General features: G+C 43.8%; 1 protein-coding gene across 2 annotated transcripts in view; it reads left to right on the top strand.

The window, feature by feature from the left end:
* KCND3 (potassium voltage-gated channel subfamily D member 3) overlaps nt 1-14,979 on the top strand; it is a gene marked incomplete at both ends in the record, with an annotated part of 104,094 nt that overhangs the window by 63,951 nt on the left and 25,164 nt on the right. For both annotated transcript variants that reach the window (XM_084301709.1, XM_084301708.1), the window contains one exon: nt 13,786-13,948. In XM_084301709.1, coding sequence (XP_084157835.1) covers nt 13,786-13,948 — 163 coding nt within the window. The remainder of the gene's footprint in view (nt 1-13,785; nt 13,949-14,979) is intronic.

Genomic DNA, 14,979 nt, shown 5'->3' with positions numbered 1-14,979 from the left:
TTAAAAATCCGGTTTGTTTCCCATGTATGTGAGATCTACAGGAAAAAGAAAAAATCCACAGAACCAACCAAACAAAAAACCAACAAAGACACAAGCCGATGGCATGTCGTTTTCCCTACCTGATTCCTTGGCCAATCTGTAAGAACTGTTTGTAACTTGTGTCACTTCGCATGGCTGTTACAGCTGTCGTACTAATCTGCAGGGAAAAGGTACAGCAGCTTCATTGCCAGTCACAATATAAAATGTTGACAGATCCAAATGGCATGCTGCACGGCTTTTGCAGAACATACTGCGAGACATTTGAGTTCTGACATCTCTCCTTTTTCTATGGGAGAGACGAGAATAAAAATGCACGCTGCAGATCCGTGCTCCTGGTTGTTTGTTTTAGGGCTTTTATGTTTTGTTTTGGCTTGTTTGTTTATTCCAAAAATCACCTTGGGAAATGAGCCTGCTGCGTAACACTCGCAAAGATAAATTCAAATAATGTTATCTGCAATAGTTTGTAGCTGGAGGAAGGACGGTGAATCAGTAATTGCAAAAAGAATGAATTCCTAGTCAAGTGTTTTTATGAAGGCATCAACTCAGATCCAATATTCAGTGTCATATCTACAGGGAAAAGCTCAACTTCTAGGGGTGCACATGTAGCAACAAGAAGGAGAAGATATCACTAGTAGCCAATTCAAAAATGCAAGCTTTTCTCTGGGCATCATCCTGTAATATCTTAGAGAAAATAGAAACAGAGGAAAATATGATGAGGCTGACGCTACCTCTACTAATCTAGAAAGGAAAGGAAAGAGAATTCTTCACAGCAGACATGGGAATGAAGTAACAGATGATGGTTTAAATCTCAGATTGTGCAAATAATGGAGAAAGATCTTCTAAGACAAAGGAAATTAGAAGATAATATTTGCCGGCAGGGAAGCTGTGAATTTACCAAGTCTGCAAGTAGCGATGGGAAGGACTAGACAGAGAATTTAGATTTAGTCCTAAATTTAGGTCTAGACAAAAGATTTACTGGTGGAAACCATAAAATAGTAATTTCACTGCGTGGTGTTGATGCCAGAAAACAGACCAGACGACCCAGTCTTTTGTTTTTCCTGAAATACTCATGAATGTGCATAAAGATGTGGCTGGTCAAATGCATAAAATGTGAGTAAAAGACTCAGGGTATCTACAGAGACAAGAACCATCCTTCAGCTCTGTCCCAAGATGCAGACCACGAATGATTTATTCTTATAATCTATTTCCATTCATGCAATACTTGAACACTCTTAGTGAGACAAAGCAGGGTTTGATTTTGGTGATTGTCCCTTTGTGTGCTAATTACTTTTATTAGCAAGTTAATTTTCATTGCTAGCCTTCTGCTTTCTCAGCTGGGAGGAAAATGTTTATAAGGCCAGAAGTTCAAAATCAACTTTCTGAGCATTACTAGAGAAGGAGAATACTGTGCATGCTGGATAAGCTGGCAGAAAATACATTAGAACCCAATTCTGATGGCCAAAGCTAAAGCAAGTAAGAGAATTCGAGCTATGCAGTGCGCACACATCCATCCCCACAGCCCGTCTTTGGGGCTGCTGTGGGGCAGCACACTTTGCTTGGTTCCAGCACTGCTGAGGCTGGGAGATTTGACCCTGCTCTCCAGCCCGATGGGGTGTTCAGAGCAGCAACAGGGCTGGTGCTGCTGGCTTCTCAAACTGCACACCAGGGAGTGTTAGACTTTGGCAAACTGCCTACCTGAGCTCTGGAGGAGTGAAAAAGGAGAAAACAAGTTTTGACTGGTAACATTTACAGTGACACTATCAATCACTGGAAAACTTGGACAACTCCAGTTAATTTTTGCTTGGAATGATAAAATACTCCACCGGTGAAGAAAATAACAGGAAGCTGCATGCAGGGCTATTTTTCTTCTTTTTCTTTCTATTTAGAAGAAAAAAAATCATATTAAATCTGCAGCATTTTAATCAAATACAAAGAAAATTGAAGCATCCACAAATAAGCCTACATTTTCAATTGGCTGTTGTTGCTTTCACCTAAAAGTTTATAGTTTGATTTTTTTTTTCCTAACAAATCTGAAACATTTCAAGAGAAACTGGTATTTGTGAGCAGGTCCTTTAGTCTGTCTTTGAAGAAAGAGGAGTCTGAAATAGAACAGAATTATTCAACCAGCTCTAGACTAAGAACACTTCCCTGGAGGCGTAGATCTGGCAGCATGTAGGTGAATTTGATTTCTTACTCAGAAAAATTATCTGTGTTATTAATATTAACACATGCTTAGAGGAACAAATGTATAAGATATTCTAAAATGCAGCTGAAGATGGATCCTACAGCCCGAACTGCTGGTACTCCATGCACAGATGGCCAACCCATGAGGGACAGGGAAAAGGAAAGGTGTCAGGGAGACAGGCTGGGACTTCCAGGACACCACTCAGACCGACACTCCTGGCTGCCAGCCATCGCTGGAAGGTCGCTGCATTTCCTCACACCACATTTACATGTGTGCACACAGTGCTGGAAGAATAAACCCCTGTCTGTTGTGCCTCCACGGTGGCTGTTCTCAAAGGAAACAAAAAAAAAAAAAGTGGAGCATCCCTCAGAACAGGTTCCCAGCTCTTGTCTTCCATTTGAAAAAAATAAAGTAATAAAGATTCTTCCTCTGATTTGTCCATCGTGCACCAACAAACTAAATTTTGTATTGTGGTTTGGCATTTAAAGCTTACTGATTTTCTTTTAATAAGACACTAATTTGCTCAAGATAAAAGTCTGGCTGGCATAGAAAAAGCTTTTTGTTTTCACTGTCTTTTGCGACAAACTTTTGCTATCCTGTGCTAAGCAGGTTCACAGAAGGCACCCATATTTCTTGGGGTTTTATTACTTATTTTTATTTTCTGCTACACAGAGTCACAAAATGAGGGGAAAATATGTCAAGGCTTCCAAAGAATCAAAATTTATTCATAGAAAAGAAAGCAGAAGGAACAGTCACGAGCAAGGAACACTGAAGTCATCCAGCTTGTAATAAAGTCTATAGCTAACTAGCTACAGGTGCTCTTTACATCCCAGGAGCAAATGAGAGAGTGATTGATAGGGATGGCAGAATGGTTCTGCAACCATAATACAGTCTTTCTGGAGCACAGGTTTGCACCTGCTCAAAGACTAGGCATTAATATTTATTTAAACAAGGCCATTAAAAAAGCGGAGGGGTGGAGAAGAAATCATTAAGTATCTACACCAAGGTAGAACAAAGCACGCCCACGCCAAAAGAGTCTTCTGCAATGCAGAGGCAACACCCCAGCTCTGGCTAGCAGAGCGAGGTGCAGGTCCTGGGTATGATCTCCCAGCTTTTCGTGGTATATAATGTTCAGGATGTGCCTCTGCTGCAGAGTAAACCTCTTCCTAGTGGCTAGGTTGCATGCCACAGTCTAAAATCAGAGTGGATGTCAGAGCCACGTGTAGTATCTGTGGCCAGATTTACTGCGTTATTTAGTTGTGTCAAGAGGCAAATAGCGTTCAGCCTGCACCAGTGCTGCAGTGATCCCTCTTAGGAGCCCAATTAACTATGTAGATCTAACCCTAAGTCAGATCTCATTTTGCTTACAAGTCAGCTGAGCCTATGGATAAGAACAAACACATCAGCAGCCAGGCAATCCAAGTCCAAGGGGACACACTCAAGCACTGTGTTTGCTACACATGAAAGCACCAAAATGCATTTCCACAAGTCCTCAGTTCCTCCCGATTCTGCTTTGCCCAGAGGTGAAGTCCAAGACAAGTGCACTCTGCTCACCTTCCCTCCCAGTTCTCAGCAGCCGAGGTCAGGTCCTCTAAAGGGTCTGGAAATCTGGGCTGCCTTCCCACCCCATTTTACATCATCGTTGGTGAGATTGGTCTAGAACCAAGGGAATTTTTACGAAGCTATCCATAGGCTAGAATTAACTGAATTTCTGATACCACTAAAAAAATACGTAGTTGTTGACTTGTACTTATTAGGTGGGTCTATATTTTATAGATACAGATAACTGGATGCGTAGAAAAGTTACAGCTCAGGTTTTTTTTAGATCTGAAATATACTTCTCACTTGCGGCACGTCTCTCCTTCCGATAAACCTGACATGCTTCATACACTTCGCTATTTGATCATAATTGCTGGACTGTTGAAATAGAACTTGTGATCGAAGGGTAACTCTGTGCAAATTTACAGTATTATAGCTATTCTTAAATATAAAATATTTCAAACCATTATTTAAAAAGGAGCTTAGGTGCTTAAATATAATTAAAGGAATCAAATTTCTAAGGAGATGATCAAAATTAAAACAGCTTTACTCCTTCAAAAAGAGTCAAAAAGAGCTGTGAGAATCAGTTCAATTATGCATCTGTCTGCTATTTTACGCAGTATAAACCCAGCAGCTATCTCCACGTGGAATCAAAACTTCAAATACCATAGCAGGAAAAGCACTGCACAAAGAGAGCTGCTCCAGATCTGGAGTGTTCCCCACATTTTTTACTGCAAGGGTGACTGAACAGTGACGGACCTTGCCCACAGAGGCTGTGGAGCCTCCACCCATGGGGATGGTAAAAATCCAACCTGCACAGCCCGGAGCAACCTGCAGCAGGAGCCCCTGTCTGTGTGTATGTATACGTATGGTGTGTCTGCTGAGCCGCACAGCGATGCCTGTGATATGCAACACTCCACTACAACGCACTCCTGTTCCTTCTGCTCACTTCTGAGCTCCTTTGAAACTACTTCCAGTTCCAAGTTCAACTTTTCCAGAATCCGAGGCTTTCAGAAAGCTAATTCTTAAAAAGCTAATTAATTCCCCATAGGCTTTTTTTTTTTCCCCTTCCCTTTTGACTCAGTAAATATTTCTGAGATGGCTTTTTGTATAATCAGTGTTAGCAGCTCATTAAAATGCACAGTATGTGTATCATTCGGAATGTGACATGGCTCAGCATGGATGCTCAAGCTGCTTAAAAAGACAGAGAAGAAACAGATGAGGATAAAATGAAAGCAAAAACCCAACATTTCTTATAAGTTGACACCACAGTTAAGAAATTAAGACAGAGCGGGGAGCCTTCAGCCCTGCTAGTAGGGGAAAAGTCTAATTGCTCAGAGCACGCACCGCTCTCTCCAACCTGCATGTTTTCCAGAGAGATTTCTTTTGCAGGGGTCTTTAAGGTGCTAAAAAATAATTGACTCTACTATCAGGTAATTGTATAAGGTTTTCACTCTGAATAATATGAGGATTCATCTTGAATTAATAATGAATGAAGTAATTTAAAAGGCCCTTAAGTTTATACGGGCAGAAATAAATAATACCTCAATACAGGACATTTTATCTTCCATGAAAACAAATAAATGCTTTTTTAAAAGTGTTTTTGAGAAGCACTGAGTCGCTAACACACAGGATGACGGTCAGATAGGCAACTAGACTCAGGACTTCTGATACAAGAAGATACTCAGTCTCCTCAGATTTCCTGAGTATCACTTATGCTTGATAGCTGTAGAAAACACAAAGGTTGGAAATACTGCTTTGGGTCACAAGAAGAAAGCCCAAGACAAAGGGCTCATTCAGTAGTGGGTGGCTGCAAAGCTGTCGTTCCACTTTATGTAATTGGCCTTAATTCAGTTAGTGTGCTCTCTCTATTGGATAAAATACACCCTCGTTTGTTTAAGGACAAATTATAAATGAGTGACATCGTAGTAAAATGATAACAATGCTCAACTGTAAGCTAATTAGTGACCGTGTGTGCAGTACCTCCTTGCAGCGTGCTGTAGGCACAAGCTGGTTGTAGCAGCACCTCTGAGCATCGGGGCTGGCACCGCAGCCGTCCCCTTGCCTGCACGTGCAGGAGCAGCAGCAGAGCTGAGGTTAATTGAAATAAAATTAATAAATAAATAAAAAGATCAAAGCAAGGTGCCTCATCACAGCCTCGTGTGCAGCAGCCATATGGCTTAAGGGCCAAAGGGAACCTGTGGTGGCGATTCTTATTACTGGATTTAAGTCTGAGTGCCCACGTTAGAATTTAAATTAAATTAAATATTGACCAAGGAAGAACTTGCTGTCAGTTTCAGGGTGAAAAGCCTGAATTACCAAGGAAACAGGAATCTGTGAAAGTAACATCATACTTTCACCTTCAGGAAAAAAAAAAAACCTACAATCTGAAGATACACAGCAAGGGGTGGGCTTTTTGTCAGAAGGAATCAAATGGATTCTTTTTGTTCATGTACAACAAAAACTCCCACTGATACAGCAAACCAGCGAGCTTTTCCTTGACCAATAATAGTGAGTTGAAAGGCTAAACAGCCACTTGCTGTGAACATATATGTGTTCTTCTCTTGACCCAGGGACTTCTGGACTACCCATGGCAGCAGCACATCTCAGCACCGCCAGCACAGCCGTCCTGCTGGGGCTTGGGCAGGAGCTGGGACATCAGCTCTGAAAAATCACCACTCAAACAAAATTTTTGGTGTTGCCTGTTGTCTTCTCGATACATTTCAAATCCAAATTAGCTCTGGCAAATAGAGAAAGATTTGTCTAACAAAAAAGGCTGTAAGTTCAGCAGGCTGACCAAAAAAAATGAAGAAAAAAATCAAAGAGCTTTTTCTGATGCATCTATCAGTATCGAAACTGAGATTTGAGGATCAAAAACTTAGATGACAGCTTAGCTGCTTGGCGATGCATGAGGAAAAAGAAAACTGAGTTCACTTTTTGCTAGATACATCAGCTTTGTGAGAACTAGAAAGAATAAAGCTTCCCCTGAAGAGCTGAATGAATATACATTACAGATGGTACAGCGTGGAGGTTAAGACTGGAGGTATTTGCTGCAAAGTGAAATTCAGTTTTTCTTATATTGATTCTACATAAAATTCAATTCCCCTTTTTCTCTAAATAATTGTTAAATCAACAGTTTAAGTTTTCCTTCTCATGGAAAAATTAGCTAGTGCTTTATTAGATGGTCATGTAGAAACATGAGATACCATAAAAAAGAAAACATCTATTTTTCTTTAATGAGATTTAATGACGGTGTAAATTGCTATTTCTGGTAAGCAGTAGACAATTACCCTGCATGATTTCTGAGTTGAACAGATCAGTGGGATGGTTCAGATTTCACTCCCTACTTTTGCTACCTGCCACTGTGACAATGACAGCCGGAGACCAAGGCAGATGCTCCACGTCAACGTTCAGGGAGAGGAAACAGGAGGTCTCTGACACTCTCTCTAAAAACGCATTTGCTGGCAGAGCTGTAATGCAAGCAATTCTCAATTCAGAGAAATTTAATTCCTAGCAGTAGGCTGGGGGGAAAGGGCGAGGAGTAATGACGGTACTTTAGCTTGGGTTTGCAAAACATAAAGAACAAATGCATCTCAGTAACATTTAAAGAATATATGAACAAGTACGTTGCCATCTTTTAATTGAACAGGAATTAAGCATGTGCTTAACACAAAGCAAGGGCTGAAGCAATGTGCTGAGCTGGGACTGTTGTGTTAAAGGGAAGAAATTCCCCATTTGCTCTGAATAAGCCCCACTGGCTACAAGGAGGGGAGATTTCCAAGTGTTGGCACCCAATGAGCAAAGAAATCTCTGCCTGGCAGCCTCGGGTGCGGCGGAGTCACAGCCTGCAGGGGCGATGAAGTCACAGAACCTGAGTCAGGTGGATGACAGAATCAGTGTGGAAAGGATTATTAGTGTGGAAGGTATTAACAGAAGATGTGCAGAGCAGCTCTCCTCCCTGCGGCTGATGCAGACGAAGCCGCTCGTGTCCCCCTGCAGCAAGGAGCCCCGGGGCAGCGGTCACACATCTCCGGCACCAGCACAGCTGCAGAGCTGCTGGGCTCCTTGCAGGATGCAGGGGGCTTGTGCTCTCACCGTGGTCCCTAACAGTGATTCCTCCCCTGCTCCTTTTAATGAATGGTAATAGAGGACTCTTGATTAGAAGCCTTTCATCATTTTAGGACTAGGGGCTTTAGCTTTCTGACCTACTTTCCTTGCCAATGAAATTCCATTTTTAGCTTCAACTCAAGGTCTGAATGTTACCCGAATTCAGACCATCTGTTTTAACAGCCTACAGGCTGAGAAGTTGATCCAAGCCAGAAAGAATAAACGGAACCAGCGTGTGCATACATCGAGTATTCTCAACCCTCAGTGTCTTAAATAACGTACCGGGTTTATTCCCGAGTCTACATAAACATTCCCATTTCTTTAGGCAGCCTCTGCTGCTGCTGTAAGGAACATTTACGCTACCAGTTGCTATCAGAGACCTTCCCAGTTCAGTCACCTTTCTCGTGCAAGGACAGGAACAAGCAAGCTATAACTGTCCCCAGGTCAGCCTGACCCCTTCACATGGCTTTGAGGAGGGTTGGGATGGGCTGCCCAGGAGAATTCCTCCCTGAGCAAGCCATGAGGAAAATCTGCCTTCCTTTCTGATGCTCGCAGGTAGAGAAGCAGCAGAACTTGCATCTCCTCAGAGAAATCATTCCTCAACATTACCTCAACCCCTCCTACTAGGTAACTGCCAACAACTTTCCAAAAAATCCCAACTAATCTAAGCACTGAAGCTAATAAGCACCCATTGCTAGCATGGACACACATCCACAGAACTCATCCCCTCGCAGCTCGGCTGTTGGTTGTAAATCCAGCAGAATATCTAGGGAGGATGAGAGCATCCATGTAGACATTAAGAAATAAAACATGCCAGGGAAAAAGAAAATACCGGTACAAAACCAAGCCAAACCTTACAGAAGTTGAATACCCACCTGGGGAGCTGCCCACCTCAAAACAAGGCAGAAAATAAGGGTATTTAATGTAAAAGAAACCTAGCATGAAATAGGCTCTGTACTTCCCCAGACACAGCTGATTTGCTGTTCAAGTCTGTCATTTGACAGCCTGTTTATAGATTTGCTTGCTCCAAAGCCGTCGTGGATCTGTTTACAGCACGCTCTTTCAGGAGGCACAAGTCTCACATCAGGCTCCTCGGGCATTCACCGGCGCATCGTGGCCTTCCTAGGCTTAGAGTATTTGAAAAGCTGACAATGCTCCAAACTACCCTTATTGACACTCAGTCTATGTCCACAAAACACTTTAAAAAAAAACTCTGCTTACTCTTTGTGGCCTCCCTCTGCCCCAGAATATGTCTTTTAGTAAGAGGGAAGGTGCTGGGATACAGGTTTATCAGTCAGCAACTGCCATCTTACCTCCCCTGCATCCAGAAGAACCAGAGGAAACAATAACCACGCAATAACAGAATTTTATGAACGTTAAGCCCCTCCCCAGGTGCATGCTTTATACACACACTGCCTGAAAAGCTGGCAAATAAAACAGGCTGCTGGAAAAGAGCATCCTCTGCAAAGTTCTTTCACCGTCCCCGCAGAGCCGTTACTGCTGTAGCTCCTTCTAACGTCCCCGTACTACACAATCTTCCAGCTTTTTGACAATTCCCTGTTTGTAGGGCTGTGAACGCTGCACAGAGAAAGGATCATCAGAGATGCTGCTGGGAGTCTATTTTTAGAGTGAGTCATTTGATGAGCTGTTCAGCACCTTATTTATTGCTGTCTCCAGCTGGAGGAGCTAAGCAGTGTCCAGACACCTCTACTGCTAAAACCAGAACTCAGAAGCAGTGACCTCTATTTTCTGTACTGACAGGGAGAAAAACAACAGCACATTAAGTTGTCAAGGCTAATAGCTACTAATTAGGGTGAATGACATACGACCCCTTTTATATCCAAAGTACAAAGAAGGTCCAATACAAATAAATAAAATAAGAAAACTCTACATTCACAGTCTTTTCCAGTCTATAGTGACCATTTGAAGGTAATTTCCCAATGCTTTGTTTAAGGCTTTACTTGCACTTTACATGATGTGTACAGTGGGTAAGAGCCTCAGTGATCACAGAGCTTCCTTGGAAGGAAACGTGGCTTTGAAGGGACATTGGGAGAAGAAAACAGGAGAAATAGCAGCCAGGTCATTTTAAGCATGGGATAAATGTGTAGGAACTGCAGAATCACTCTCAGTGCACCGAGCACTGGGGGTACCACGACAGCAAGGGCAGCCCCTCCGAAAGGTCCCTCACCCTCATGCACCCCAGCAGGGGCAGCTCCCCTAGAGCGGGCAGCAAGCAGAACAACAAATCCAGCAACTGAAAACCGCTCAAATCTGTTGCCATCTAACTGGATTCCTGGCAAAATAAATAAGAAATATGTTTATCTCTAGGCATGTTCCGCATCTAACCTAGCCAATTCTCTGCATTTATCCCTGGGCATGCCTGGAGCCACAGGCAGGCTGTTTACTCCAGCTCTCTGTACAACCACCTCGCATTAGTAAAATTTGTAACGGAGCGGCACTGCTGGGTGCTGGGGACATTCAGCATGTGGGGCAGTTAGGGCTCTGAGGAACTTGATGCCTCATCTAACCAAGCAGGCGAGGAGTAAATAACCAAGTGCCATTTCATCAAGGGGGAGCTGAGGTCCCAAAAGCTGAAATGACTTCCTAAAGGTCACAGGAAAATGTACTGAATTTGCAGCCCCCGTTGTTTGTATCACAGGCTCTAACATCCCGTTAGGCCCTCTGAATGTTAATCATTTCCTAACTCTTTTATCTTCTTACTGCTCTAATGAGCTTATTGATGAATTGCTTAAAATGCACCTTCTGTAGCAGAAATTTTTTAGGTGACAAGTTGCCTTGTACTAAACAAATTAATAGGCAAGCTGTGTTCTCTCATTCCATTTTAAAAAACGTTGGTTTTAAAATGCTCAATTAGTACTAACTGAAATACAATATTTGAGATTATTTGGCACTATATCTGTTATAAATATGCCACGTGGCCATTAGCACTTGTTGTAGCATTCAGGACAAAAATAAATTGTCACCCCAGCATTTAACACTGCAGCAGCCACTGCTCCAAGCTCCCCAAGCCACTGTGCCTGGAGCCATCCTGCACTGTGCTCCTTCCCCACTGCTAAAATGCGATTCAGGTCTGAACATTGCCAGTTTTGTATTCCTCCCTGTTCTTCTTGCTTATTGTAAGACATCCAGGAGGCAGGGGTACACAGAACAATCTGTCCTGCAGCTTTCTGAGTAATGCCCATGCTCTGCACTGACCCACATACCCCAGGGGAACACACCTGGAGGTAACCCTGATCCTTAGAAGTCTGAATGGATTTTTCTTTTTAAGAATAGGTCATCTAAAAATAGCCCAAGTTCCCCAGAAGCATAGCTGGATTTTACTCTGAGCACAAAGCCAGGACACTTCCAAGTACCACTGACACTTGCACTGCAGGTCAGTAGCCCAGGAAAGGCAGAACCATGGCTGTGAACACGTGCCGTGCCATGCAGCCCCCAGTGCCCAGCCCAGCACATCCTCTCCGCAGGTAATTCTGCAGTAGATCCAGAGGAGTCAGCGTCAGAGCGGAGAAATTCTAGGCCTCGTTCCTGCACAGCCTACTCCAGCCAGTGCAAAATTTCCCATCACTGTCTCTTTCCCAACAGTTTTGCAAATAAAGTCCTGCACCTCCCCAGAAAAATCAGTCTCCACACTCCGAGATCCTGCCTGTTTTAAAGCAACTTCTCTGAAGTCCCAAGTAATGAGGTAACTCTCAGTCTGTGTGTAAGAACAAAACTCAACAAGGCAGACCAAGAGGCAGACGCTTCTTATTATACTTCCTCCAAATGCACAGAAGGGCTTTCTCTCCATACTCCAGGTCACTGAGATCATGTTTGAGGCATATGATTAATTTGTCAGCCCTATCGTGTTAAGGGGCAGTAGCAAAAAAAAAAGTGAGAAAGATTTTTTTAGAACAGTGTTAAATGAGGCAGAAGACCTTGTCACTTAGCAAGAGCTTTTAAACTATCTTTGCATAAAGCAGCAGCAGCTGGGAAGTTAACAGACGTAAATAGCACGGCATCGATTCGCGGCACTCCGAACGCGAGTGCGCGCAGGGCAGGTGAGCACAGGAGAAGGATTCTGCTTGGAATAATTAAGCATTAGCTAGTGATGTCTGAAAAATAAAACCTCAGCTATAAATCACTTTAATTTTCGGTATTTGCTCCATCAAACACCAGAATACCCCAAAGAAAAGCATGGAAATCCCAAACGCCATCTGATAGCAACCAGAAGCCTTCCAGATCTCAAGCTCCCTGAAACAAGGGACATCTTCCTCAGGCCCAGACTTCAGCATCATTTCCCTGTCCTCTACAACATTTCAGCAGGCTGCAGTGCCTAGGTCCTCCCTTCCACTCCTGGCTGTGACCAGATCAGACAAACCTGCTTGCAGTGGGATTGTGCCTGACCTCCTGAGCCCCAAAGGTGCTTTGGGAATTCCTGTACTCCAGAGGCTTGCACACAGCCAGTTTGGTGTCAACCCCTCTAAAAAACACACAGACATACGCACAAAAACAAACAAAAAGCCTGGTATTTGGCCATTTGCTTTTCCCTTTCCTCCAGCTGAAAATCACTTCCCTGAATTCGGATGTTAATACACCCTTGCACACAAGCACGCAATAACTGGCTCCCTGAAACAATTCCTGGAAATTCAGGCAGCGGCCGCGCTAGTCGTGCTCCTACCATACTCTGAGGGCATTAGCTACAAACGAGCTCTTTGTTACACGATCAGAACGCAGCGCAGCCCACCTCCAGCTTTCTGGATGGGTTTTTATTTGCCTATCAACCATGTGCAGAAGAAAGCATTGAAGTCGCTTCAAGAGGGTAAACGGCAGGGGAGGACGAGCCTCCTGCAGAGGTTTCCTCTGCATCTGCTGAAGGCAGGGCAGCAACGTTTGCACTGCCAGCAGCTGCTGCCCGACTGGGTATCAGAGGCTGTGCTGCGAGACGGGAGAGCTGTCAGCAACGGCGCGGTTGGTTAGAATTAAGAGGTCCCATCACCTGGCATAAAACACGGGGATTGTGTCAGGCCAAACTGTAAATCAAAATGCAAAATCCCAGTTACCTTCACTGTAACACAGCATTATGGAACAAGTGCCACACTTGCTCCTATTGCACTGCTGAGTGGCCATAAGCACATCGGTTGCCTTTACAGAAGGAAATGTTAAAGCTTAAGTATAAAACCACTACAAAAAGCTTTTGCAATTTGCAGAGTAAAAATACAGACAGCAAAAAAGCACTCAGAGCAGTGATTTATCATGTGCAACCTAAAAAACCTAAGCCAGCAGGATCTCCCATCTGCAGAAAATGGATTATTTCATCTCCGATTCTGCCGGTATTATTTAACATACATATTACAATAGTTAATGAAAAGATTGCTGGGTCAGCCTCAGTGCAGAAGTTTGTCTTAACATTTTTCAGCTGGACTCGTTCCTGAGAATTCATTCATTACCGAATGCAGACTTTATTGCACCCCGTATTTCTGAATGCGTAGATGGCAAGGAAACTGCCGCGTCTTTAAACACAAGCGTCAGTCAGTCCTCGTTTGCACCTCGATACAAGGGAATGAAAATACATGAACTGGTCACAAGCAGACATACACGCAGACAAACTTTGTTAGAGCTCATTGACATGGAGAGGTAGGTGCTGAATGAGTGAGGGCATGAATTTAACATGCTGAGCCACTGCCTGGGCTGGCACAGGCATTCTGCAGCCGGGGCACCCTTCTTCGGTGTAGCTCAATCCATTGCCAGAACGTGGTGTAAATCCACAGGACGTGTTGCTTGTATGGCAGGTTTCTGTTTTATTGTCTCACCTGGACACCCACGCTGCTGCTTGCTCAGAGAACCTGAACAGGCTTTTGGTGCCACCGCACTTGTCTGAAGGAGGGGCTTCCCCTTTTTTGTTCTTTCCCCTCTAGTTATGGTGACATGGTGCCCAAGACAATTGCCGGGAAGATATTTGGCTCCATTTGCTCCCTGAGCGGGGTGCTGGTCATTGCTCTGCCCGTTCCGGTCATTGTCTCCAACTTCAGCCGAATTTACCACCAGAACCAGCGGGCCGACAAGAGGAGAGCGCAGAAGGTAAGCCAAAACCCACACCCCAGCACAAGCTGGGTACTGGACATGCTACACGTCGTAGGGCCATAAAGGGTGGTTTATAGACCAAGATATCTGATCCAAGCATCCCCCTCCCACCAATATCACCCACTAAAGTATAAAAAATAAATTATCACCACCTGAACAGGGACTTGAACCCTGGACTCTTGTTGTCAGAAGCAATACGGCTTTTATTGCTTGCTCTGTCACAGACGTGAGAAACAAATACGTACATATAGAGGCACCCTAAGTGCCCCCTAAGTCACTAAAGGGAGCTGTTGATATTTCTGGCTGTCTGGTTCCTGCTGCCTCTCTGCCCTGGAGGTTTGAAGACACACACCCAGAAACACATAGTTATCAGCTACACACACCCCTAACATAGAAAAAATACACTGAGAATACAAAAAAAAAACAAGCAAACAAAACCCAACAACCTGGAAATGCTAGGGGATTACCGGATAGTCTGTTTTTACCAGTATAAACCTACTGATTCACTCAAAGTATGACAGATTATTATGACTCCATTTCAGCCTGCTAAATTACAACAAAACCAGAATCAGGTTTTTACAATAACTGTACGCTAAAGGTTTGGTTTAGTTCTCCCGATGGAATTCTGTCTGCCAGAAATTCAAGACCCAGGGGATCTGCTGGCGAACAGTAGCAGCAAGATGTGCCATTTCTGCTGGGGGCAAGCAGCTGGGTCCTGCCTACTGCTCGCATCTCAGGGAGCTGACAGCAGAGCGCTGAGATACAAGACCTACAAAACCACAACATCTGGCAGGCAAAGCACATAAGCAGAGTAACACAGAGGCAGAATCGCACAGGAATGAATTACAGGCTCCGTAAATCGGTGCTGGGATTTACATTTATATCTGCATTAGGTTTGACATTATCACTTAGAAGAGGAAGAAATCCAAACTCCAGATCAGGGCAAAGCCACACTGGGGAGTGTGTTTGGAAGCTTCCATCTCTGCCCTGAGTCCTTTCTGTTGGGGACCACCAGAGGTTTCATCACA

The sequence above is a fragment of the Netta rufina genome (genome assembly GCF_964035555.1).
Source record: "Netta rufina genome assembly, chromosome: 26".
Taxonomy (NCBI): domain Eukaryota; kingdom Metazoa; phylum Chordata; class Aves; order Anseriformes; family Anatidae; genus Netta; species Netta rufina.
This window is presented reverse-complemented; position numbering and strand designations above follow the sequence as displayed.